General features: G+C 34.9%; 7 protein-coding genes across 10 annotated transcripts in view; 6 read left to right on the top strand and 1 right to left on the bottom strand.

Annotated features, from left to right (window-relative positions):
* The first annotated feature begins 10 nt into the window (after positions 1–10).
* On the top strand, positions 11–1,592 carry LOC100640504 (transcription factor BTF3 homolog 4-like). The gene is made up of 7 exons (XM_003388328.3): positions 11–102; positions 146–220; positions 277–439; positions 665–721; positions 890–927; positions 1,004–1,133; positions 1,414–1,592. The coding sequence occupies exons 2-7, from the start codon at positions 152–154 to the stop codon at positions 1,455–1,457; spliced, it is 501 nt and encodes a 166-aa protein (XP_003388376.1). The 5' UTR covers positions 11–102; positions 146–151; the 3' UTR covers positions 1,458–1,592.
* Positions 1,593–1,811: 219 nt separating this feature from the next.
* On the bottom strand, positions 1,812–3,904 carry LOC100642023 (U2 small nuclear ribonucleoprotein A'-like). Its single transcript, XM_003388341.3, has 10 exons — positions 3,815–3,904; positions 3,656–3,743; positions 3,430–3,470; positions 3,196–3,302; positions 2,622–2,700; positions 2,522–2,568; positions 2,370–2,472; positions 2,240–2,319; positions 2,120–2,195; positions 1,812–2,075 (listed from the first exon to the last, which is right to left on the bottom strand). The coding sequence occupies exons 2-10, from the start codon at positions 3,735–3,737 to the stop codon at positions 1,902–1,904; spliced, it is 789 nt and encodes a 262-aa protein (XP_003388389.1). The 5' UTR covers positions 3,738–3,743; positions 3,815–3,904; the 3' UTR covers positions 1,812–1,901.
* LOC100641899 (serine/threonine-protein phosphatase PGAM5, mitochondrial-like) lies at positions 3,879–8,966 on the top strand. 2 transcript variants are annotated; one of them, XM_019999486.1, is made up of 5 exons: positions 3,879–4,218; positions 4,286–4,516; positions 4,607–4,740; positions 4,795–4,858; positions 8,823–8,966. In XM_019999486.1, the coding sequence occupies exons 1-5, from the start codon at positions 3,922–3,924 to the stop codon at positions 8,949–8,951; spliced, it is 855 nt and encodes a 284-aa protein (XP_019855045.1). In that variant the 5' UTR covers positions 3,879–3,921; the 3' UTR covers positions 8,952–8,966. The 2 variants fall into 2 exon arrangements, with proteins under 2 accessions (XP_019855045.1, XP_003388388.1); XM_003388340.3 differs by lacking the exon at positions 8,823–8,966 and having other exon boundaries at positions 4,795–5,056.
* On the top strand, positions 5,460–6,592 carry LOC100640714 (uncharacterized). Of its 3 annotated transcripts, none has more exons than XM_003388330.3 (5): positions 5,460–5,514; positions 5,561–5,755; positions 5,818–6,048; positions 6,108–6,348; positions 6,402–6,592. In XM_003388330.3, the coding sequence occupies exons 1-5, from the start codon at positions 5,506–5,508 to the stop codon at positions 6,515–6,517; spliced, it is 792 nt and encodes a 263-aa protein (XP_003388378.1). In that variant the 5' UTR covers positions 5,460–5,505; the 3' UTR covers positions 6,518–6,592. The 3 variants fall into 3 exon arrangements, with proteins under 3 accessions (XP_003388378.1, XP_003388379.1, XP_019855046.1); XM_003388331.3 differs by having other exon boundaries at positions 5,800–6,048; XM_019999487.1 differs by having other exon boundaries at positions 5,800–6,048; positions 6,108–6,353.
* On the top strand, positions 7,344–8,760 carry LOC109583945 (uncharacterized). The gene is made up of 5 exons (XM_019999488.1): positions 7,344–7,602; positions 7,648–7,842; positions 7,900–8,130; positions 8,186–8,429; positions 8,496–8,760. The coding sequence occupies exons 1-5, from the start codon at positions 7,594–7,596 to the stop codon at positions 8,609–8,611; spliced, it is 795 nt and encodes a 264-aa protein (XP_019855047.1). The 5' UTR covers positions 7,344–7,593; the 3' UTR covers positions 8,612–8,760.
* A 5-nt stretch (positions 8,967–8,971) lies between the features above and the next one.
* On the top strand, positions 8,972–10,389 carry LOC109583946 (uncharacterized). Its single transcript, XM_019999489.1, has 5 exons — positions 8,972–9,306; positions 9,353–9,547; positions 9,605–9,835; positions 9,891–10,134; positions 10,189–10,389. The coding sequence occupies exons 1-5, from the start codon at positions 9,298–9,300 to the stop codon at positions 10,302–10,304; spliced, it is 795 nt and encodes a 264-aa protein (XP_019855048.1). The 5' UTR covers positions 8,972–9,297; the 3' UTR covers positions 10,305–10,389.
* A 2,246-nt stretch (positions 10,390–12,635) lies between these two features.
* Positions 12,636–26,695, top strand: part of LOC109583948 (tetratricopeptide repeat protein 39B-like) — a 22,773-nt gene continuing 8,713 nt past the window's right edge. The window contains exons 1-15 of the mRNA XM_019999492.1: positions 12,636–12,719; positions 12,769–12,876; positions 12,921–12,967; positions 13,213–13,314; positions 14,264–14,339; positions 14,948–15,003; positions 15,240–15,384; positions 18,681–18,745; positions 18,809–18,908; positions 19,653–19,827; positions 21,804–21,871; positions 21,942–22,001; positions 25,527–25,618; positions 26,146–26,215; positions 26,551–26,672. Of these exons, the coding sequence (XP_019855051.1) occupies positions 12,805–12,876; positions 12,921–12,967; positions 13,213–13,314; positions 14,264–14,339; positions 14,948–15,003; positions 15,240–15,384; positions 18,681–18,745; positions 18,809–18,908; positions 19,653–19,827; positions 21,804–21,871; positions 21,942–22,001; positions 25,527–25,618; positions 26,146–26,215; positions 26,551–26,672 (1,250 nt within the window). The 5' untranslated portion in view covers positions 12,636–12,719; positions 12,769–12,804. The remainder of the gene's footprint in view (positions 12,720–12,768; positions 12,877–12,920; positions 12,968–13,212; positions 13,315–14,263; positions 14,340–14,947; positions 15,004–15,239; positions 15,385–18,680; positions 18,746–18,808; positions 18,909–19,652; positions 19,828–21,803; positions 21,872–21,941; positions 22,002–25,526; positions 25,619–26,145; positions 26,216–26,550; positions 26,673–26,695) is intronic.

The raw sequence follows: 26,695 nt of genomic DNA, 5'->3' as shown, positions 1-26,695 counted from the left end.
TAGAGTTACAAAAATATCCGGAGGTATTCCGTTACTACCGCACGTGTACGTCCTTCTTCCTTCGCTGTCCTCTCCTTACTCTTCATATTTTTACTTTTAAAGGTTAGCTGAGTCATTTAGCCTCCATTCTATGGTTTATCGATAGGTCAATATGCCCATCAACACGGCAAAACTAGCCAAGATCCAGCAACAAAGCGAGAAGGCTCGTCTTGGAGGCAAAGTACAACATTACATCATCATTTTCACCCTCTCTCTCTCTCTCCTCCATTCTTATAGGGGACACAGAGAAGAAAGAGAAAGGTTGTTCACAAGACAGCAACTGATGATAAGAAGCTACAGAACACATTAAAGCGTCTCTCGGTGAACTCCATACAGGCAGTAGAGGAGGTCAATATGATCAAGGATGACGGATATGTGATTCATTTTGTGAATCCTAAAGGTACGGGGTGCTAGTGGGTGGGGTTGTGGGAGGGGCTTTATTTAACAGTACATGTACTAAAGAGTATTGCGACTCTTAATGTATTTATAATGAGGTATTCTTAATCAATTACTTGCTAATTAGCCTAAAATGATATTTTGATTATTATTATTATACGTGTTGTTTGTTAAATATTCTGCCAATACAAATACTACCTCCTCCTCTCTCTCTCTCTATCTCTCTTAGTGCAAGCATCTCTGGCTGCTAATACATTTGCCATCACTGGAAACTGTGAGCAGAAATGTAAGTAATGAAATATGTGTACATGTACATGTACATACATGCCATATACATTATGGAGTAATAATGATTATCATAATACTGTACATATGTCATATATTCTTTTATCCTCCCTCTCTCTCCCTCCCTCTCTCCCCCCTCTCTCTCTCCCCTCTCCCTCTCTCTCTTTAGCATTGACTGAACTGCTACCTGGCATCTTTAACCAACTGGTTAGTACACGCTATCATTATTTATTCATTTATTTTTATTTATTTATTTTATTTATTTATTTATTTCTTGTCATAGGGTGCTGATAGTCTTGCTCATTTCCAGAAGTTGGCCCAGAGTTTCCCGACCCAGGAGAGCTGCAGTGGAGGAGAGGGCGGAGCCTCAGGAGGAGATCACCTTCCTGATATTGATGAGGATGAAGTACCAAGTGAGTTCCGAAAAATTACAATTAAAGAATAAATACTACATACTACACTACAATACTACATTACATTTTATTAATTTTTTTGAAGAATACTATACTGTACATGATTCTACATTTGGCACTTGTTTTTAACCTTGGCATGTCAGTTAGTGTCTGTTTTTAGTTACATTACATGTAATTAGACTTTACTATTTTACTAATTCTAGAAATGATACTAGTACAACTTCTCCTTTAACCATCTCTCTCTCTCTCTCTCTCTCTCTCTCTCTCCCCCTTTTCTTAGCTCTTGTTGGTAATTTTGATGATCCTTCAAAATCAGAAGTTTAGCCAGCCTAACTCTTTACTGTACAAGTGGTGTGATTAATTTCTTGCATATTGACTGTTATTATTATTATTATTATTATTATTATTTTGTTACTAAACTACGTTCACAACAATTGTAGCTCTCGGCTACTAATTAACTATTATTAATAATTACTTAACTATTATTAATAGTTATTAATGTTATACAAACATTCAAGAAGCTTCTAATTTTTTTCTTTATATCAAGTTAAACATTAATTTTTCCATGACAAGTCAAGTGATCAGAAGTTGATCTGACCAATCAAATTCTAGTCCTCACATGGACACTGGTCATTCAAACGGCCAGTTTCAATTTTTAAAGATTCATAATAATTTAAATTCAGTGTCTTATAATCATACATTATTATTAAAATTATCAACGAAATCAGAAGACAGTAAAGTGGGTACACAGTGTTCATTTTTCATTTCTTATACTACTCCATTACTGTTCATTGATGGATGGACAGTAGTTGATTCCATTTCCTCCTCCTCCTCCTCTTCTTCTCCAGACACTTTCTTTATTAGTTCATTAATCTGACCTGATTTCAGCATAAGCTCCAACTGCTGGACCTCTTCCAGTGATCTTGCATTAGCTATGGCGTCCTAAAAATATTTTTTAAATTAATAAAAATTCACCGGAGGCATACTCTTATTTTCGCTATAGCCTCGGGGGTGGGGCCAGTTGTTACCGGGGCAACGGGTAGCGGCTCTCCAGGAACAAACCTAGAATTAAAAGGTTATTTGTGGTCGGTTTTTTGATGGCAAACGTTTTCGATTTCTTTTGGACTTCTTGCAACTTGTGTTGTCCGTCTTTGCCTCCATACATGTTATTGGCCTTCTCTCTCTCCTAATTAATTAATAATTAATTAATTAAAGGCCACACCCCCTGGGACCCACCCTCAGCCTGACACGTCTAAAGTCCAGCACTCTCAGGTTGGGTAGTCTAAAGATGACGTAGTAGCGATAGCCGGGTTTGTGTATGACAGGATTCCTCAGTAAACTAAGGAAGTAAAAATAAAATAGAGAATATACTTCTATATTTTCAATACCTTAAATGTTCAAGTGATTTAAGAGAAGAGAGTGGCTCTAAATCACTCTGTAAGAAATAAAAAGATAAGATTTCTCTCTCTCTCTCTCTCTCTGTCTTACCAGATCTTCTATATTGTTGTAAGTTAATATGAGGGACCTGAGACTAGGAATGCATTCACCCAAACCATCACCAATACGGCTAATGATAATAATAATAATAATGATAATAATAATAATAATAATAATAATAATAATAATAATAATAATAATAATGATGATGATGATAAAATTAGTAATAGTAGCAGTTGGATTTTTTGTATAATTTTTTTAAAGTTACTCCAAAATCAGGCCAAAGTCCCTGTACTATGTACAGTGTCTCGGGCCAAATTTTGCCAAAAATGAAAAGTAGAGAATTCTCAATTTTTATTACATTTCCTGATGCATATACATGTACTTATGTTGTGTAGAAAGTTTGAGCTGATTCCAATCAAAATTGGATTTTTTACGAATTTTAAAAGTTGCTCCAAAATCGGGCCAAAGTCCCTGTACTATATAGTACATGGTCTCAGGCCAAATTTTGCAAAAATGAAAATTGGAGAATTCTCAATTTTTATTACATTTCTTTATTTTCTTGATGCATATACATGTACTTATGTTGCATAGATGGTTCCAATCATAATAATTATTTTATTACCATAGCTTATTGTTGTTAATAATTAGCATCTTCAATCTTCTTAGGTATGGGAATCCATCCAATCTCCGTATCTCGTTATTTGAGAAATCAATGCAATCAAACTGATCCTAAAGATATCAACAAAACGAGTTAAAAAAATTAAAACAATAATAATATAATTTCATTTAAAAGACATCATGAGAGGTGGGCATTAAATAGAAAGTGAGTGGGCATTAATTAGAAGCTAGTGCGTACCAATGTCGCCCCGAGGTTTTCAATAACTTGAATCTTATTACCTATATGTGTCAATCAATACAACAAGCAATCTGATTGGTTGCCTTCCGCCTTTACAGGGTCACATGACTAGCACACACGTCTAGACTCCACGATATTCGTGTGAGAGTAGTCGTGCGACGTCACGCTCACCCTCAGGCTGAGATCACGTGATAGTCACGTGATCGAGACCCCACCCCCACCATACCTCTAAGGCTCAATTCCCAATCATTAACTGAGTTCATGAATTGAGGAGAGTCTGCTATTAGCTCAGCTGTTAGTTTAGACATTTTGAACTGAAAAAAGAGAAAGAAAAAGACAAAAATTAATCCATTTTAAAATGAAAATAATTACACACAAACCATACCTTTTAGTTCTTTTAGTATACGGATATAGGAGGTAGTAATCGGACTGTAATCCTCAAATATCCTAGAGTTTGTAATCTTCGGAAGTTTCCAAAGAGGTACGGACAAAATGGCGGCAATGAGGCTTCTCCTTGTTGGTGCTGCAGGATTCAGCTCCTTCTACTTTCTCAAAGAAAACAAGAGACTGTACGCCATAAGCTACGGGAGACATGTGTACGATGGAGAGGAGAAGAGAACCACGTGGGACAAGAACTGGGACCACAGACAACCAATCAAGACTGAAGAAGAGAAGAAAATTAATGGAGAGGGTGGGGATAAAGGAAAGAGTGAGGTACCAACGGCAACAAGGCATCTCATTTTAGTAAGACATGGGCAATACGTCATGGACGATGATCCAGACAAAAAGGTATAGACCTTTATACAGCAAAAATTTTTATTATATTAATGGGCGTGGTCATAATATTTATTAATAGATACTGACTGAGCTTGGTAGGAGGCAAGCAGTTGAAACTGGGAAACGTTTGAAAGAGCTCAATCTTCCGTTCACAATCCTTTATCACTCCACCATGGTAAGGGCCGTAGAGACTGCTGATATCATCAGTCAGCATCTGCCAGGGGTTCCTGTGAACACGACTGAAATTTTGTGCGAGGGGGCCCCCATTAAACCAGAGCCTGCTGTTACACATTGGAAACCAGAACACTGGGTAAAATAATAATTTAGAAAATATTGTTATTATTATTATGTTGTTGTTGTTGTCATTGTTATTATAAAATTATTATTATTATTATTGTAGCAGTTTTTTCAAGATGGCTCTCGTATAGAGACAGCTTTCAGACAGTTCTTTCATCGTGCTCCTCCAGAACAAAAAGAAGACAGCTATGAACTGATTGTCTGTCATGCGAATGTAATAAGATACTTTGTATGCAGGTAGGCAAAGAGAGACATAAAGCAAATAAAATGTTCTTTTATTTTTACTCTTAGGTCCCTACAGTTACCTCCAGAGGCGTGGCTTAGAATGAGTATTGGTAACTGTGGAATCACTAAAATATCCATCCGGCCTAATGGGCGTGTCAGTTTAAAAGAAATGGGTGGTACTGGACACCTCCCACCCGAACTATTGACATTTAATTGACTCTCATACATGTACATGTACATGTACATGTACATGTACATGTACATGTACATTTTTAGCTCTCATTCATATTGATGAGTATCCTTTCCTTATGGTACAGTCAGCCCTATATGTAGTGTGACACACATTATGAGAGGTGGCAATAGATACAACAAAAAAGTTCTACTTATATTCCAAGTGCTATTATTGTCACTACTCCTTTTCATACTAGCTATTACAAGTCAGCATCATTGGTACTCTTCATGTGATACAATGTACATGTACATTTATTATCTCAACAGTCTATTGCAGGTTACTTTGTTTTAAAGGTGTTACATTCTTCCCAAGAATAGAAACCTCTTCTATTCTGGATAAATTGTTCCTTTTAACTTACAACATCAAAGTAATCACATCAGTTGCAATAAATTGGTACTGTGGCAAAACATGCCAAGCAAACAATTAGTTAGTATTTAATTTAAGTTCAATCAGTCATTAGTCAATTAGCTTATCTATTCAGTTAATTATACACTGGTTTGCACTATTTGTCAGCTAGACCACTACTTCTTTAGAAAGGGCAGGGAATGTCAGTGGTAAGTCATATTGTGTGACCTGGACATTTTTATTAAGTTTTTTTAGTTTTTAAAGCTGTTTTTGATATTTTGCATAAGTGGCTCCAGCTTTAGTCTTGATAGAGATGACTTTTATCAGGACTCTTCTGCTACTACTCTAGCAACAGTAAGTGATAGTGGCTCTGCTTCTGGTCTCAGTCTTCCTTTAACAATTACTAATATCAGAGGTCTTTCTGATGACTCTGCACTTGCAGGAGCTGCAGTGAGTAGCTCTATTCTATGATTTTGATATACTTGTTTAATCAGTTTTTACTTTTTAAAAAGATCACTGGTGGCCTCTTAACTCTAAGCCTACCTATCTATAACATTGGCTTGCAGAGGCGTACTGTTGCTGCAGGTTATTCAGGCAGTTCAACTCTTAAGATCTCTGTAGATGTACTACTGAGGAATAAAGCTCTGAATGATATTAAAGCTAAATTCCCTGCTCTGAATGGTGATAGTATTTACCCAACGCATCTTCTGCTTTTTGAGGTTGATGACTTACATACCAATGTTGTGAGTTCAACCATTTGATTGTAAGTGATTCCTTTATCAAATACATTGCATACCACTAGGGTACTGACTTGGATGGAACAATTGCTCAGCTAGTATTAGCAACCAATGGCAGATACACGTTTGGTATTGTTCTAATTGTGCATGTTTTCTCTAGTGCCGGCACATTCACTGGATCATATAATGATGATTTTTCACAGCTCTTGGTTGAATATCCATTTGCAACTAATGGTGCCCTTAATTCTAATGCAGCCACGGAATCTAATGTTGACACTCCTGGAAAATATGTCATTGATTTCAACGGTAATGTATATACTGACTCTTAATATGCATTCTATATAATATCCTAATTTCAGATGCCCTTCCTCCACCTCCTGTTTGCCAATGCAAAAAAAGGTTGGAGGCTCTTGCATGTCATACAATGAAACAGATGTCTGGAAACATTCTGTCATTTTGCAGTCAATATATGTAGACAGCAGACTTTACTGCTTGCTCATTTTTTGTCTTGTCAAATTAGAGTGGTTTTTAATAACTTTTAAAATGCTGAGATTTTCACCCAGAATCACCCTCATGCTAGTCTTGCCCCGCCCCTTAGGTAGCGAAGGGGCGGGGTGAGACTACCTTCATGCAGGCTCAGTGAATTCTTCTAGAATTGAATAATTTGATAATAGATTATTGATACACATTAACTAGTCACTTACCTCCAGAGGTGTGGTATCAGTAACTGCAGAATCACTAAAATATCCATCCAACCTAATGGGAATGTAAATTTATTAAGAGCAATGGATGGTACTGGACACCTCCCACCTGAATTATTGACATTCAATTGACTTTCATACATGTACATGTACATGTACATACATTTTTAACTCTCATTATTATTGATGAGTATCCTTTTCTTATGGTATAGATAGTCAACCCATACGTATGTGATGCATGTTATGAAAGATGACAATTGAATAAATGCTACAAGAATTTACCACAAATTATCGTTTCTCTAGCTTTTACAAGTTAGCATTGGTACTATTCAAATTCATGAGATGCAACAGTATTATTGTATTATTAGATGTAACAGTATTATTGTATTATTAGATGCAACAGTATTATTGTATTATTAGATGCAACAGTCTGTTGCAGGTTACTTTGATTTGAATGCATTGCATTGTTTCCTAAGAATTGAAACCTCTTCTATTCTGAACAACTTGTTCCGTTTAACTGTCAACATCAAAGTATGTAACTACAAATTCAATCTGTAGTTATAACACTTTAATATTGTTAGTTAAATCGAACAAGTTGTCCAGAATAGAAGTAGTTTCTATTCTTGGGAACATTAAATTTGATTGCAATAAAATGGTATCATGGCAAAACATGCCAACAGCGCAATACAAACAAACAATTAAATAAGTATTTAATTTAAGTTTAATCGGTCATTAGTGAATTAGCTTGTCTAGTCAGTTAATTACAGGTACCGGTATATATATGTAGTGCCGGGTTTGCACTATTAGTTGTCAGATAAACCATTACTCCTTTAGAGAAGGGCAGAGGGAAATGTCAGTGGTAAGTCATGCTGTGTAGCCTGGACATTTGTATAAGTATTTTTAGTTTTTAAAGCTGTTTTTGATATTTTGCATAAGTGGCTCCAGCTTTAGTCTTGATAGAGATGACTTTTATCAGGACCCTTCTGCTACTACTCTAGCAGCAGTAAGTGATGATGGCTCTGCTTCTGGTCTCAGCCTCCCTTTGACAATCACTAATATCAAAGGTCTTCCTAATGACTCTGTACTTGCAGAAGCTGCAGTGAGTAGCTCTACACTATGATTTTAATATACTTGTCTCAATTTTACTTTTTAAAAGATTCGTCCAGGCCTCTTGTCTCTAAGCCCACCTACCTATAACATTGGTTTGCAGAGGCGTCCTACTTTTACTACGTTTTATGGTCGTTCAACTCTTAAAATCTCTGAAAATGTATCACTGAGGAATAGAGCTCTGAATGATATTAAAGCTAAATTCCCTGCTCTGAATAAAGATACTATTTACCCAACGCATCTTCTGCTTTTTGAGGTTGATAACTTATTTCCCCATGTTGTGAGTTTGCCCATTTGATTGAAATTCTTTTATCAAATACATTACATACTCCTAGGGTACTATAGTGGCTGGAACAATTGCTCAACTAGTACTAGCAACCAATGGCAGATACACATTTGGTATTGTTCTAATTGTCCGTGTGTACTTTGATTCCCTATCATATACTGGATCATATAATGATGATTATTCACAGCTCTTGGTTGAATATCCATTTGCAGCTAATGGGGGCTACCTCAGTTCTAGTGCAGCCACAGAATCTAATGTTGACACTCCTGGAAAATATATCATTGATTTCAATGGTAATGCATAATGTCACTGTATATACTGACTATTAATATGCATTCTATATACCATCCTAATTTCAGATGCTCTTCCTCCTCCTCCTGTTTGCCAATGCAAGAAAAGGTTAGAGGCTCTTGCATGTCATACAATGAAACAGATGTCTGGAAACATTCCGTCATTTTGCAGTCAATATATGTAGAGAGCAGACTTTACTGCTTGCTCAGTTTATGTCTTGTCAAATTATAGTGACTTTTAATGACAGATTAGAATATTGCAACTTTCACCCTCAGGCTTAGTAAATTCTTCTGAAATTAAATAATTTGATAGTAAATTATTGCTACACATTAACTAGTCAGTTACCTCCAGAGGCGTGGCTTAAGATGAGTATTGGCAACTACAGATTCACTAAAATATCCATCCGACCTAATGGGCATGTCAGTTTAAGAGAAATGGGGAGTACTGGACACCTCCCACCCGAACTATTGGCATTCAACCGACTCTCATACATGTACATGCATTTTAGCTCTCATATTGAGTAGTATCCTTTCCTTATGGTATAGCCATAGACTATAAATTTCTTTAATAGAGTAAATTCACTCTATTATCTATGGTATAGCCAACCCATACACTATCATGTACTTTATGAGAAATGACAGTAGATAGTACTACAAAAATTTACTACAAAAATACCACAAATATTACTGTTACTCCTTTTCACACTAGCTATTACAAGTCTGCATTGGCAATATTGAAATTCATGAAATGCAATAGTGTCATGTACACGTCTTGTCCCACCCAGTCTATTGCAGGTTATTTCAAAGCAACTATACTGATCTGTTGCAATAAATTGGTATTGTGGCATTAGAGAAGGGCAGAGAGCAGGAAATGTCAGTGGTAAGTCATGCTGTGTAACCTGGACATTTTGTATAGGTCTTTTTAGTTTTTAAAGCTGTTTTTGATATTTTGCATAAGTGGCTCCAGCTTTAGCCTTGATACAGATGACTTTTATCAGGACTCTTCTGCTACTACCCTAGTAGAAGTAAGTTCTGGGAGCTCTTTTCCTGATCTCAGCCTCCCTTTGACAATTACTAATATCAGAGGTCTTCCTAATGACTCTGCACTTGTAGAAGCTTCAGTGAGTAGCTCTATGCTATGATTTTAATATGTTTGTCTCATTTTCACTTTTTTAAAGATTACTGGTGGCCTCTTGTCTCTAAGCCCACCTACCTATAACATTGGCTTGCAGAGGCGTACTGCTTCTGCAGGTTATTCAGGTAGTTCAACTCTTAAGATCTCTGTAGATGTACCACTGAGGAATAGAGCTCTAAATGATATTAAGGCTAAATTCCCTGCTTTGAATGGTGATAGTATTTACCCAACACATCTTCTGCTTTTTGAGGTTGATGACTTATACTCTGAAGTTGTGAGTTTAATCATTTGATTGTTATTCCTTTGTCAAATACATTGCATACCACTAGTTTATTAGTGACTATAATGGAACAATTGCTCAGCTAGTACTAGCAACCAATGGTAGATACACGTTTGGTATTGTTCTAATTGTGCATGTGTACTTTGATACCAGCACATTCACTGGATCATATAATGATGATTTTTCAGAGCTCTTGTTGGAATATCCATTTGCAACTAATGGTGTCCTTAATTCTAATGCAGCCATGGATTCTAATGTTGGCACTTCTGGAAAATATGTCATTGATTTCAATGGTAATGTATAATACTGACTATTAATATGCATTTTATATACCATCCTAATTTCAGATGCCCTTCCTCCAGTTCCTGTTTGCCAATGCAAGAAAAGGTTGGAGGCTCTCGCATGTTATACAATGAAACAGATGTCTGGAAACATTCCATCATTTTGCAGTCAATATATGTAGACAGCAGACTTTACTACTTTGCTCATTTTATGTCTTGTCAAATTAGAGTGGCTTTTAATAACTTTTTAAATGTTGAGATTTTCACCCAGAATCACCCTCATGCTAGTCTTGCCCCGCCCCTTAGGTAGCGAAGGGGTGGGGCGAGACTACCCTCATGCAGGCTCAGTGAATTCTTCTGGAATTAAATAATTTGATAATAAATTATTGATACACATTAACTAGTCACTTACCTCCAGAGGCATGGCTTAGAATGGGTATTGGTAACTGTAGAATCACTAAAATATCCATCCGACCTAATGGGCATGTCAGTTTAAGAGAAATGGGCGGTACTGGACACCTCCCACCCGAACTATTGACATTCAATTGACTCTCATACAAGTACATGTACATGTACATGTACATACATTTTCAGCTCTCATTATTATTGATGAGTATCCTTTCCTTATGGTATAGTCAACCCCATATGTGCATGTGATGCATGTTACAAAAGATGACAATAGAATAAATACTACAAGGATTTACCACAAATTATCGTTTCTCTAGCTTTTACTAGTCAGCATTGGTACTATTCAAATTCATGAGATGCAACAGTATTATTGTATTATTAGATGCAACAGTCTGTTGCAGGTTACTTTGATCTGAATGCATAGCATTGTTTCCTAAGAATTGAAACCTCTTCTATTCTGAACAACTTGTTCCATTTAACTGACAACATCAAAGTATGTATAACTACGAATTCAATCTGTAGTTATAACACTTTAACGTTGTTAGTTAAATCGAACAAGTTGTCTGGAATAGAAGAGGTTTCTATTCTTGGGATCATTAAATTCGATTGCAATAAATGGTATCATGGCAAAACATGCCAACAGTGCAATACAAACAAACAATTAAATAAGTATTCAATTTAAGTTTAATCGGTCATTAGTGAATTAGCTTGTCTAGTCAGTTAATTACAGGTACCGGTATATATATGTAGCAGTTTGCACTATTAGTTGTCAAATAAACTATTACTCCTTTAGAGAAGGGCAGAGGGAAATGTCAGTGGTAAGTCATGCTTGTAATCTGGAAATTTGTATACACTTTTTTAGTTTTTAAAGCTGTTTTTGATATTTTGCATAAGTGGCTCCAGCTTTAGTCTTGATAAAGATGACTTTTATCAGGACTCTTCTGCTACTACTCTAGCAGCAGTAAGTAATAGTGGCTCTGCTTCTGGTCTCAGTCTCCCTTTGACAATTACTAATATCAGAGGTCTTCCCAACGACTCTGCACTTGCAGAAGCTGCAGTGAGTAGCTCTATTTTATGATTTTAATATACTTGTCTCATTTTTACTTTTTAAAAGATTCGTGCTGACCTCTTGACTCTAAGCCCACCTACCTATAACATTGGTTTGCAGAGGCATGCTGCTTCTATTGGTTTTTTTGGTAGTTCAACTCTTAAAATCTCTGTAGATGTATCACTGAGGAATAGAGCTCTGAATGATATTAAAGCTAAATTCCCTGCTTTGAATGCTGATAGTATTTGCCCAACACATCTTCTGCTTTTTGAGGTTGATAACTTATTTCCCAATGTTGTGAGTTCAACCATTTGACTGTAATTCTTTTATCAAATACATTGCATACCACTAGGGTGCTACGTTGCCTGGAACAATTGCTCAGCTAGTATTAGCAACCAATGGCAGATACACATTTGGTATTGTTCTAATTGTCCGTGTATTGGATGATACCCAAACATTCACTGGATCATACAATGATGATTTTTCACAGCTCCTGTTTGAATACCCATTTGCAACTAACGGTTTCCTTAATTCTAATGCAGTCACAGAATCTGATGTTGGCATTCCTGGAAAATATGTCCTTGATTTCAATGGTAATGTATATACTAAGCATTCTATACACCATTTCTAATTTCAGATGCTCTTCCTCCACCTCCTGTCTGCCAATGCAAGAAAAGGTTGGAGGCTCTTGCATGTCATACAATGAAACAGATGTCTGGAAAAAGCCCGCCATTTTGCAGTAAATATATGTAGAAACTAGATTTTGTTGCTTGCTCAGTTTATGCCTTTCTCAAATTAGAGTGACTTTTTAAAAATGAAATATTGTGATGTTTATCTTCAGTAGATTTTTGAAAATTAATATTTTGATAGTAAGTTATTGCTAGACCATAACTAGTTGGTTACCTGCAGAGGTGCAGCTTAGAATGAATATTTGTGTATTTTTGTACTTTGTCAATTAAAAAATTACTTTAAATTTTACCGCCACTAGATATTAACTAGTTATGCGCATGCGCAAAACTTGAGGTGGGGTTTATTTGTTCTCACATCACGTGATCCTGGAACCTGTAGCCCCACCCAAAAGGCGGAGAAAAGGGAGTTGCAAACCTGCTGTCCTTTATCTTCACAATGTTCCTCTTCTAATGTAGTCCAGCTCTCTTTTCTAGCTCAAATTTTATTTTCTGATTACCTAGGAGATAGTTTAGCTCTAGTTTTTAAAATTGTCGATCATGAGTGCTGAGAACACGCCCACCACTCCTCCTAGCGACCCAAAGGTAGAATTGGAGGCAGATAATGAAGAGGTGAGTCTATTTATCTCGTCTCACGTGATCTCTTCGTTTCACAGGACGAGTTTGAGGATGCACCGTCGACTTTTCAAAGGAACGATGCTGTGTGAGTTTTGGGTGTGGGTTGTGATGGGCATGGTCTTGTAATCGAATTAATTAACTTCAATTTATTTGTTTATTTTTAAATGTTTTAATTTTGATATTGTTCACCATTAGTTTATATAGTGGCTTCCATGCACTCTGTACATTTCTATAATTAATTAAATATAATTATATTGAAATGAGAATTTAAGATATTATTATTATTATTATTATTATTATTATTATTATTATTATTATTATTATTTACAGTACTGAGATTACTCATGAAGCCGGTATGGAGACGATCACAAAAGTTCTTAACATGATGTTGAATAATCAGTACTTTGAAGCAGAGGCCATTCTGAAACCATGGTATTAATATCTATTAATTTATTATTAAATAACGGTTATGTTTTCTGATACATATACATGTACTTATGTTGCCTAGAAGGGTCACAGGCCAAATTTTATTTAAAAATGAAAAGTAGAGAATTCTGCATTTTTATGATATTCCCTGGTGCATATACATGTACTTATGTTGCGTAGAAAGTTTGAGCTGATTCCGATCAAATTTGGATTTTTTACGAATATTTAAAGTTGCTCCAAAATCGGGCCAAAGTCCCTGTACTATAGTATATGGTCTCGGGCCAAATTTCACCAAAAATGAAAAGTAGAGAATTCTCCATTTTTATTACATTCCCTGATGCATATACATGTACTTATGTTGCGTAGAAAGTTTGAGCTGATTCCGATCAAATTTGGATTTTTTTACGAATATTTAAAGTTGCTCCAAAATCGGGCCAAAGTCCCTGTACTATAGTACATGGTCTCGGGCCAAATTTCACCAAAAATGAAAAGTAGAGAATTCTCCATTTTTATTACATTTCCTGATGCATATACATGTACTTATGTTGCGTAGAAAGTTTGAGCTGATTCCGATCAAATTTGGATTTTTTATGAATTTTTAAAGTTGCTCCAAAATCAGGTCATATAATAGTACATGGTCTCGGGCCAAATTTTGCCAAAAATGGAAAGTAGAGAATTCTCCATTTTTATGATATTTTCTGATACATATACATGTTCTTATGTTGCGTAGAAAGTTTGAGCTGATTCCAATCAAATTTGGATTTTTTATGAATTTTTAAAGTTTCTCCAAAATCAGACAAAAGTCCCTAGTACATGGTCTCGGGCCAAATTTCACCAAAAATAAAAGGAGAAATTTCTCCATTTTTATTACATTTTCTTACGTACTAGGCCTACATGTATGTATATATTTATAATTTTATATTTATTTTATATTTTTATTATTTAATTCTTTTAGGGCTGATGTTAGTCCCTATCATTGTGTGGGCTATGGTACTATAGTATTCTGTCAAGCCATGATGAGTTTTGAACCAGTAAGCTAAAAAAAGTTAAAGTTAAAATTTTAGTTTTTACTAAAATTAGTCATTACTTATTTTAATTAATTACTTATTTTACTAAATTTTAGTCATTACTTATACAATTATGTTTTATTAATTTGTATTTTAATAATTACAACATGTATATATATATATATGTATCATATTTGCATCATTATTTATAATCCATTATTAATTCATATATTATTATTATTATTATTATTATTATTATTATTATTATATATAATCGATTATTCATATATAGTTATTCATTCCGTATATTAATTATTATAATTTTATTAATAAACTCTTCCTGATCTGTGCATAATCTTTCTAAAACGCCATGGCAACGGGAGGTATCCATAGTAACTGTTGGTATTCACACCTTTATCCTTTACTTCCAGCAGTCCTTCCTTATATAGAGCCTGTAACACTAACAGTGTGTGTTCTTATATTAGTCATTGTTTGTGTGGGGGGACCATTATCATGAGGAGGAGAGTTAACAGCAGCACTGTCATTGTTATAATAAGAAATATTCTTTTTATAAAGTCTAGCATCATAAGCTTGTCTACTCATTCTCTCTCTCCCTCCTCTCTCTCTGTTAGGAGACTATAGAGCTTGCTTCTTCCATTTTGCAAGATGCCGTAGCTCTACTTAACACGTGAGTAGCTCCCTCCCCCCCTCTCTCTCTCTCTCTCCTTTTTGTTTTTGATAAGGAATTTGTCTTTGTTCCAATTTGGCTTGAACTTTTTTATAAACAACAAATGATTGGCTTTTGTTGTAATTTTTATGAAAGAATAGCTGAGATTTTTAGCAGTTCTTTACCAGTTTTGTATTTAGCAAAATTAACAGCAATTTTATTGTTCTTCTCCCTCCCTCTCTCTCTCCCTCCTCCAGTATACGCAAGAAGCAAGGTGTAATGGAGTCGTTGTCAGGAATGGTCTTTGGTCAGAAGATGGACTCCTACACGACGGCTGAACTTCACGCCGAGATATTTTATGCTGAATGCAACATGCTGCAATCACTGTTAACATTCTTTCAGGTAATATATTATTTAAAAAAATAAATAATTATTATTGTTATTTTAAAATACTGTAATATTATTAATAATGATTATAATAAAATTAGTATTAATATTAAATTTTATTGATACATTAATTGTTTAATTAGAGCAGGGCAATTGCAGTGAATTGCCCATTCAAAAATTTTTCAATAGCTTCCGACAACAAATCATCATCCTTTACTGATCTCTTTATAAATGCATGAAACGTTACAAGGCTATCATGGGTCGGACTATAATGATATTCATTACTTGTTACTGAGGCTTGTAACACGTAGTTGGAATCCACTCAAAATTATTATCATACGTAGCATATATCAACAGTATATTAATTATTAGTTTAGATATAACTTGAAAAATATTAATCAGAATCAGCTCAAACTTTCTACACAGCATAAGGACATCAATGTGTATCAGAAAATGTAATAAAAATTGAGGGTGATTTCGGAGCCATTTTTTGAAAAAAACCATGGGCTATAGCCTTGGGTATTTTTCATAATTTTGGCATTTTCTTAAAATGGCCATAACTCAGAAAATTGAAGTCGGAATCAACTCAAGCTTTCTACACAGCATAAGGACATCAATATGTATCAATAACTGTAATAAAAATTTGGGGTGATTTCGGAGCCATTTTTTGAAAAAAACCATGGGCTATAGTACAGGGCACTTTTCAGAATTTTGGCGTTTTTTTAAATGGCTGTAACTTGAAAAATTGAAGTCAGAATCAGCTCAAACTTTCTACACAGCATAAGGGCATCAATATGTATCAGAAAATGTAATAAAAATTTGAGTTGATTTCGGAGTCATTTTTTGAAGAAACCATGGGCATTTTCCAGAATTTTGGTGATTTCTTAAAATGGCCGTAACTTGGAAAATTGAAGTTGGAATCAGCTCAAACTTGCTACACAGCATAAGGACATCAATATGTATCAGAAAATGTAATAAAAATTTGGGGTGATTTCGGAGCCATTTTTTGGAAAAAAAACCATGGGCTATAGCCTTGGATACTTTTTAAAAACTGGCCTGTTTCTTTTAATGCTCTTAACTTTGAAATTATTAGTCGAAATACAGCTCAAACTTCCTAGGTAGCATAAAGACATTAAGACATTCTAAATTGTGAAATAAGTCCATGTACATATGACACTTTATTGATTTCGTGGTTTTAATATTCTTGGTACAGACCACAAAACCACAAAAATGAAACGTCAAGAAGTAGGCAACCCGGCGCCGTAGTATTTACTCCACTCCATTTAACACTGTAGATTCCAATAAATTTGTACTTATATGTATCTATTTCTTTACTACAATTTACATCAATGATTATGTTCATTTTTATAGCGTATGTCCTATGTGACGTGATGTTAAAGGTCTTGCTCATGAACGCGTGACGATAGTTCCCATTTTATTGACTAGCGATTTGTAACTATAGTGCATGGGAACTGTCTGATCTTCCTCTTTCATAATTATTACAAAATATGAACTGATCATTTCACAATACACCCACCATTGTGTGCTACGTGAGATACATTATGCGTGCTATTTGTAGTAATACATGTAGATGTAGATGTAGTTGATATTATCTCATAAACTCAGTTGCAGTTCACAAGCTGCGTGGTGTGTGTGTGTGTGTGTGCGTATGCATGTACTTAAATACATCCAATCTGTCACTAATTAATGAGGTCAGCCTTCTATTGTTGAGCAATCCTGCATAATTCAATAGGCCAGAGATTTAATTCATTAATAGAAGATACATATGTTACTAATCATTACTGAACAGTGATATTTATACATGCATGTACATGTACTTGTACATCCAGTCACTCTCTCACTAATTAATGAGGTCAGCCTTCTATTGTTGAGCAATCCTCATAATTCAATAGGCCAGAGACTTCCTTACTAGATAATTAATCATTTAGGAACAATAATATTTATGCATGTAGCAACTGGCTATACATCAATTAGTGTTACTGTGACAGGTATACTGTTACTAATGCAGTATTTATGAATGGGCTGAAAGCATTATCTCATATCCATTACAATAGTTTGAATGACAGTTCCAGCTGCTTCGTAGTACGCTAGTTTTCACTAATACATCGAGAGTCCTCCTTTCATCCATTCAGCTCATTCTGGTTGAGTGAGTGTAGCTATGGCTCCCATAGACTAGAGTGGTTTCAAATTAATGGGCATCAGTCTCACTTCGCCTCCAGAGGTGGATTGATGTGAAGTGATGCGCTTCAATCAACATGCAACCAATGGCAACAAGAACACAAAACGATACGTAATCCAGCTGCTAGACAGTGCTAGTGTGAACAAGATCAATGCGCTGTATCAACAAAGCCCATCAAAGCGCTTTGAGGTTTCTATGGTATTGCTGCATATCTAACAGGCTAGGCCAGTAAAGAATCAACCAAGCTTGACAAATGGACTAATAAGAGCATAAGCGTAGAGTGCCAGGTTTCGCTTATTTTATTTAATAAACCAAGAGGTTAATAAGTGTTCCCCGGGAGGTTTCTAAGTGTTCCCCAGGAGGTTTTTAAGTGTTCACCGGGAGGTTTCTAATAGATTTAGAAATCTGGTATTCTGCAATCTGATTGGCTAATTTAAATTTGGCATGATAGAATACATGCATAGTTAATACAACCACATACATGTAATTAATGTGATTAATGTGACAGCTGGTAAGATTTCAAATATTTTTGCGGTAACTACCTATTCTTCCTAATTTCCTTATACAGTGTAACATAGCCTGGAGGAAAGTATCTATTGATCTTGTATTGAGTCTGTCAATTATGTTCTACCTTGTATTACGTTAGAGTGGAGGGTATTTTATCCTGTTTCCATGATAGGAAATCCAGTAATCTAATAAGTACATGTACATGTACATTACAGTACTTTATTATACATTAGGTACATTGTACTTTACTTTATTGGGAATCAGATACATGTGTATTAAGTTATATAATGTGAATCATTAATTTATATGTACATGTACATGTGTATTCTGTGTCATCAAGGTTTATGGGGTTTGTGATTAACAGTAAATTGTAGTATACCTGTCTTTGTCTTTCTTTTGATGTTCTTTCGTTTTAAATGATGTAATGTTAACCCTCTTCCTACATGTAATTCCTCTCTCGCTCTCCGTCTCTCTCTCTCTCTCGCTCTCTCTTTTTATGACTTCTATATAGCACTGTAGCCCTTGAACTGTAAAATTATCCATTTATTTACTTACTTATTTATTTATTTACTTATTAATTTATTTATTTATTTATTTATCTTAGGACGAGAGCCTCATGAGTTTCATTAAAGGTGGTCTCAAAATCAGACAGTGCTACTCAATGTACAAGTGAGTGACCATAGACACACCCACAAACCATCCTCATATTAATTATTATTTTTTAACTTTTAGGAACTTCTATTCATGGGTGGAGTCCAGTAAGCTGGAGGGCGTGGTCTTGGATCCGGAATTTATTGCCGGAGTCCAGCTAGGGATAGGCTGCTTTAATCTGGTAATTATTAAAATTATTAATAATAAAATTTTAAAAATCAATTTAAATTCAAAAAGAGAAGGAGTATTTAATTACATTTACTATAATAGTAACATCATGCTGAAAATTCCATTTTAATTGCTTAATTGTCTTTTAATTGCTTTTATTAATTTATTATTATTGGCAATTAAGTAAAATTATTAATAATAGAATTAAAAGAAATTAATTTAAATTCAAAAAAAGCGAAGGCGTATCTAATTAAATTTACTATAATAGTAACATCATGCTGAAAATTCCATTTTTAATTGCTTAATTGTCGTTTAATTGCTTTAATTATTATTATTATTATTATTCTTGGAATTTATGTCACAATTACTCTGTAGTACTAGTAAAAGTTGTGTGATATCACTCCACTAATGTTGACTTGTTATAATTGGATGTTATGTAGCTGTTACTGGAGGAATGTCAATTACTTTTTTATTTTTAATTTTGTTCTTATTAAATATTTCTGTCATTATTTCAAAAACCACATACTTCCTTTGCAATAAGGTATAGCGTATGCCTCCATTTAACGGACAGCACCTAGTGTACCAATTACATTCCTTACTGTATAAAATAACCTCCACATAAAGGACACCTCTGTATAACAGAGACACTTTCAAAGTGTCCATTATATAGAGACTACACTTTAAATAATAATAATAATAATAATAATAATAATAATAAATAAATGAATATTTTATTATCATTCTCTTTATTCTTTAGATCATCTCTCTCCTTCCCCAAAGGATTCTTAAACTTTTAGAGTTTGTTGGTTTTTCCGGTAACCAGCTGCTCGGCCTACAGGAGCTAACTAATGGAGCTCGGTCTCAAACCATTCACTCCTCAATGTGCACCTCATTCATACTGTTCTATCACACTGTCGCATCCGTAATGTTAGGTGAGACATTCTTGTATACTCTTGTATACCTTTGTATATTTTTAGAGAAATAAAAAATATACAAATTTTTAAAAATACAAAATAAAATTTTTAAAGAAATAAAAATTGTTAGTTAGTAGTAAATTTTTTGATACCCTTGCTTGCCCTGTAAATTATTGAATATATTGGGGTGTTCTTGTAAATTTTTGGATATTTTTGGGAGCTCTTGTAAATTGCTATAGATATCTTTGTATATTATTGTATATCTTTGTATATTATTGTATATCTTTGTATATTATTGTATACATCAGATCTTTGTGTGGTTGTATTATTATCCATTATTAGTTTAGTGTGAGAGAATAGAGTAAATAAATTGAATAATGACATTATTAATTTATTACGAGTTACTCTCTTACACGAATCACGTAACACCGCCACCTGTTCCTTTCACCGCCGCTCCAAATATGGCCACCAAACCTCTCTCTCTCCCTCTCTCTCTCTCTTTGTCGAAACCTTACGAAAGAACCTAGTACTTCTTTGACTGACCGCAGACTACAATGCCTCACTGATAATGTAATAATGAGTGTAGGTTGAATAGGATCACATATAGATGTAGGGTTTGTGGTATCATCATGTATACGTATTTAAATGTATGTGTACATATATGTACAATGTAGATTGTACGTGTGTGTGTGTGTATTAGTGTATTAGTATGATAATTATTCTGCACTTCTTGGAATATCTAACGCATCACATCCTCTTAGTATTATACTGGTCTTCTATTTACTACAACTGTACATTAAAGTTTTTGAGATGTAGTACATGTACATATACATACACATACATAATACGTACATGTACATGTACATACACGTAATACATGTGTATGTATGTCTTAAGTTGTTTATCCAGTCACTTCCTTCATCAGGGGCTGATTTCATTACACAAACTCACATCTCTTCACCTCATGTATATATACCTTCATTATCTTCCTCAATAAATATGTTACTATGTAGTCACAGGATGTAAGTGAGCAGTCGATTCTTAGAAAAACCAGGAATTCTTATAATACGTTATAGGTTGGTTAGCTAAGCAGTTAGAAATTTAACTTCTGACGTTAGAAATTTAAGTTATGCACTACAGAACTAAGTGAGCTTTAAAGATTTGTAATCAAGTTTATTCAGTAGATTTTAAACTTTAAAAAAATTTGAATGCTTTTTAAATTTTATGTAAAAACGTGCTGAAAAAAGTAGTCAATTTTTAATTAATTTTACCAAGATTTTAATTTTTTACTATGGTACTTAGAAATATTTTAAAACCATTCCTTACCTAAATTAATAATTAAGGAATGTGCTTATAAAATTTGAAGCAGTTTGAATTTAAAATAAGATACTAATCAAAGTTTTATTGTGTCTTTTTCAGCCATTACCATTAGTTATCATTGGCTGGGATGGTGTAATGGATTCAGCTTATATCACCAATTAATACCAATCATCGAGCATAACGTCACGGCCTAATCATGTCTTTGTACCATACACTTGACTGGTTACTCTGTGGTTGAGCTACATCTATTAGTATGGTTTTCTGAGAAATGTTGTAACTTAGATCACTTACAAAGAGAGAGGCCTGTGTAGCCTCATCCACCTTATACTGAGTACTCTCATATCCCCACCACTACTCTAAAGCTACTATAGGGCACATACCAATAAATACCACTTGAAATAAAAACACTTGTACAGAACTTGACCACTTTCAGCTGTGGTGTATCAAATGGATGACTCTCTGATGACAGAGTCACAAGACAGTGATACCTGAAGCCATTTTGATGAGTGTGTGATTCTTGTTTCTCACTGTATTGTGGTGGGGCCCACTCCTTTTATATATTACAGAATAATAGCATATTGTTATGCAAAGGATTTGGTGTGATTCTGTTGTCACTGGATTTAATTTTATAATTAGCCTTTTAATTTTTTCACACTCTTTCTTTCTCCCCCTAGGTCTGGCTAGTACGGAGGTTGATCACGCTGATGGTTTGCTACAGCTCCAAATGGAAAGACACCCAAACGTATGTTTAATTGGTTTAACTTTTAATTACTGTTGTTATTATTATTTTGTTGTTATTCTTTCTTATGTAGTGTCTTCTTTATTTATATTTCAAGGGCAGGATAGCACTGCTTAGAGGGAATGTCGATGAGGTGAGAAAGAGAGAGAGAGAGGGGGGGAAGAGAGGGAGAGAGAGAGGGAGGGAGAGAGAGAGGGAGAGAGAGAGAGAGAGAGAGAGAGAGAGAGAGAGAGAGAGAGAGAGAGAGAGAGAGAGAGAGAGAGAGAGAGAGAGAGAGAGAGAGAGAGAGAGAGAGAGAGGGAGAGAGAGAGACATAGGTTCCATTTCCTGCATCATTCATTCTTATTGGTATAGGATGTGTCGATATATGGCATAGCTGTAGCATTTTTAACAGTAATTATTCTTAATTGTTCGATCATTATCAAATTAATTATTATTAAGATTAATTGTTTAATTGAGTATGCACGCGTGCCAACTGGCCATATTTGATAATTAATGAGCCCATTATCTTCCAGTGTTTGTAACTATACGTGATTCTTATGCAAAAACAAGTCTCCTTACGTAATAATAAGGACACCTTTATAATGAGGACATTTTGTAATGTCCCAATTGGTACAAGCCTATGCAAAAGTACCTCTGAAATGAGGACACCTCTGTATTAAGGACAGATAGTGTGGGCCCAATAGTGTCCTTAATAAAGAGGCTACACTGTACATGTATTAAGGACAGGTAGTGTGGGCCCAATGGTGTCCTTAATAAAGAGGCTACACTGTACATGTATTAAGGACAGGTAGTGTGGGCCCAATGGTGTCCTTAATAAAGAGGCTACACTGTACATGTATTAAGGACTGGTAGTGTGGGCCCAATGGTGTCCTTAATAAAGAGGCTACACTGTACATGTATTAAGGACAGGTAGTGTGGGCCCAATGGTGTCCTTGATAAAGGTAAAGGTATACCACAATCATCCATTCTTTCTTATTCACATAGTTGTAGCTTCTTAAACTCAATTAGCTTGTCTGTCCACTCTCTCGATCTACTACACCACCACCTGTACACGTCTCTTAATTAAATCTCATCAAAGCCTCTCTCTACTCTCTCACCTGCTGTCAGCCAATTACTAATTTTCACTATGAGACTCTAGTAACTGTGATGATAATGCTAATGATGTCGTCATGGCAACCTGGGTTGCCATAGAAACCACTAACTGAGAGAGAGAGAGAGAGAGAGAGAGAGAGAAGGGGAGATTCATATATATCCATATTTTTGGGAGAAGCTATTGCATGGTAATGAAACAATTGTATCAGTCACAAACAATGCTATAGAGTCACTTTTTATCTTCTAAAACACTCTATCCCTAACTATAAAAGATAAACAACAACAACAACAATAATAATAATAGCAATCATAAACCCCTTTATTTCACAATATGGTGACAATTCATGCTCTAACACTGAAAATATTGACGTAGACCTCTTGGTATTTGTACATACATGTACATGTATGTTGACTTTTCCTACTCATAACTCCATAACTGTATGTGTCATTCGTAATGATAAACACTTGTTGTCTTTTGAATGGTTTGTTTTTGTTTTGGCCCAGTTGTTGTTTGTACCATAAAAGATATGAAAGAACTCCTACCATACACATTATATGTACATGTACATGTATGTATGGGGGCGTAATGTGAACTGACGTAATGTATAACTTAAATGACGTTATTAGTATTGTAATGGATGGGGGGTTCCCCTCTCACGGTATTTCATGGTATGTCCATGTGTGGATGTTGTGTGTCGCTCATAACTTGGGAATTTGAGCTCAGAATCGGCTCAAACTTTTTATTTGACATAAGTACATTAATATGTATCAGAAAATGTAATAAAAATTTGGGGTGATTTCGGAGCCATTTTTTTAGGAAAAACCATGGGCTATAGCCTTGGGTAATTTTCAAAAATTGGCTTGTTTTTAAAAATGGTCATAACTTAAAAATTTGAGCTCGAAATCGACTCAAACTTTCTACACAGCATAAGTACATCAATATGCATCAAAAAATGTAATAAAAATTGGGTGTGATTTCGGAGTCATTTTTTGAGAAAAACTATGGGCTATAGTACAGGGCATTTTACTAGAAAACGGCCCATTTTTAAAAGTTGCCATAACTCGAAAAATTGAAGCTGGAATCAGCTCAAACTTCTTACACAGCATAAGGATATCAATTATAAACACCTTGTGACGTAAACACAGTTTCCAGTTCCCACAATAATTATACATAAACAGTACAAGTACATGTATACATGATATGTTATTATGCTTACTGGACAGTCTAATTACTTTCATGTATACTTGCAGAGGATGTGTGGAGAGGAAGTTTGAGCTGATCTCAGTGATTTAATAATGTCTTACATCAGCCATTGTACACCAATTGATTCCATTATCCTCTTGATTATACTCAATCCTTAAATGTGTACAATCTAGTAGTTCATTGTATTAATGTGAATTCCTATTGTACGTTATAAGTCATTCCATCATGACATACCTCACTACTACTGCATGCAAGGATATGATATCCCCTTGTCATGGTCATTATGACAGGGCAGTTACTCCACAATTACAATCTCATATCACATCCTTCTTTAATGTAATCAGTTTTTATAAGAGAAGTTAGTACACACATTGATCTCCATTGGTCACAATCAAGGAGAGTATGTCAATTGGACTTTGTGATTTGCTTAAGAAATTGATCATTTGAGTGACAATGCTTCACAGTTGTTTTATGAGTACAAAATTGGAGTACAAAAAGCGATCATTTTGATACAAAATCTGAACGAATTTGAGTCAAAATTGGAAGCAAATCTTTATCAAAAACCCTCTCTGTCTCTCTCTCCCTCCCTCCCCCTCTCCCTCTCTCTCTCTCTCTCTCTCTCTCTCTCTCTTTCTCTCTCTTTCTCTCTCTTTCTCTCTCTCTCTGTTTAATGACATTATTAAGTTTTGTCTATCTCCACACACGGCCACTCTAGATTCATAATATTTATACATTTTAATGATATTCACGGCCTCTTGTTTAAGTATTCTGATACCCCAAGGGAACAAGCCCAGCTCATCTCCTGTCTATTGCAATGTATGGAGTCCTTGCACAGCATTATTATTGTTATTATTATCAAGTACAGTTTATACATACCATACCCCCCGATTCATAAGAAAAGCAAATGATGGTTTTAGTAATAATAATAATTATCTTATTCGTAGAATTAATTATTATTTATTTGTTATTATTATTATTTATGCTAAATGGGTTTTGTTATGACATTGGGAATTTGCTGGTCACTCCATGAGAGGGTAAGAGAGAGCATAGCCAATACAAACCGATTGAACTACATGTGCATAGATTATAGATGTACAGTGTCCTCATTTCAAAAGTACTTTTGTATAGGCTTGTACCAATTGTGACATTACAAAATGTCCTCATTATAAAGGTGTCCTCATTATAAAGGTGTCCTTATTATAAAGGTGTCCTCATTATAAAGGTGTCCTTATTATAAAGGTGTCCTCATTATAAAGGTATCCTTATTATAAAGGTGTCCTCATTATAAAGGTGTCCTTATTATAGAAGCTACACTGTACATGTACATGTGTTTTTATATATATTTTTATTTCATTTCAGGCCATCACCTGGTTCAATAAAGCAATGGCTGCCCAGGACCAGTGGAAGAAAGTTCACCATCTTTGCTACTGGGAACTGAAGTGGTGCTATGTGTAAGAGAGAGAGAGAGGGAGAGAGAGAGGAAGAGAAAGGAGAGGGAGAGAGAGGAAACTGACTCAGTTTAAAAGGAAAGAGAGAGAGAATGCGACTTAACCTTTCGGTAATCACTCATCAATATTCGTGTGACTGTAAACTAAAGACTAAACTTGCAAAACGTGTTCGTGTACATCAAACTATTAGCAAGTGACAGAAGTAGATGTTTTGATGACTGCCAGCCCACGCTCACTGGGTATTGGTATACATGTACATGTACATCAGTTTGATGGGAAATAAACACAAACTGAAATTGGTTTTTCTTTCACTGTCTCGCAAGAAAATAATCTAAAATATTTTTTCTGTCTTTCCTTTTTTACTACCCCTGGACATTTTGTACCCTCTTATTCATTCTCTCTCTCTCTCTCTCTCTCTCTCTCTCTCTCTCTCTCTCTCTCTCTCTCTCTCTCTCTCTCCTCCCCTCTCTCTCTTTATCTCTCTCTCCTTACAAATACTGATGTACATGTATGTATATGTACATATATAGGTTTAAAGGTCAGTATGCTAAAGCCTCTCATTACGCAGACATATTATACAGAGAGAGCCGGTGGTCTAAAGTAATTTACACATACATCATGAATACAATTATGTAGATGTACATGTACATGTACGTGTACGTGTATACATGCTGTTACATTGTGATGGTGTTTGTGATGGTTCATGGCTATCAATACTGATAAGTGTGATCTTATGATGACATAACAGTATGCAGCACACTCACCACTAATAATGACTAATGATTTGTCACTATATCCTATATCTCAACCTTTGCATATTATTAATATACATATGCATTTCTCTTTATTATTATTATTATTATTATTATTATTATTATTATTATTATTATTATTATTATTATTATATGTATTTCTCTTTTTCTCTCTCTCTCTAGTCAACTTTCTTATATCAAAAAGCTGCTTTTCAGTTGATGCTTAGACACAAGAGCTACCTGCCGGAGCAGGTGGACACTAGCATTACCATGGCAACCGACTCTCAATGGGAAGAAATTATGAGGTAGAGAGAGAGAGAGAGAGAGA

This window comes from Amphimedon queenslandica, unplaced genomic scaffold, assembly GCF_000090795.2.
Source record: "Amphimedon queenslandica unplaced genomic scaffold, v1.1 AMPQUscaffold_13263, whole genome shotgun sequence".
NCBI classification, from domain to species: domain Eukaryota; kingdom Metazoa; phylum Porifera; class Demospongiae; order Haplosclerida; family Niphatidae; genus Amphimedon; species Amphimedon queenslandica.
This window is presented reverse-complemented; position numbering and strand designations above follow the sequence as displayed.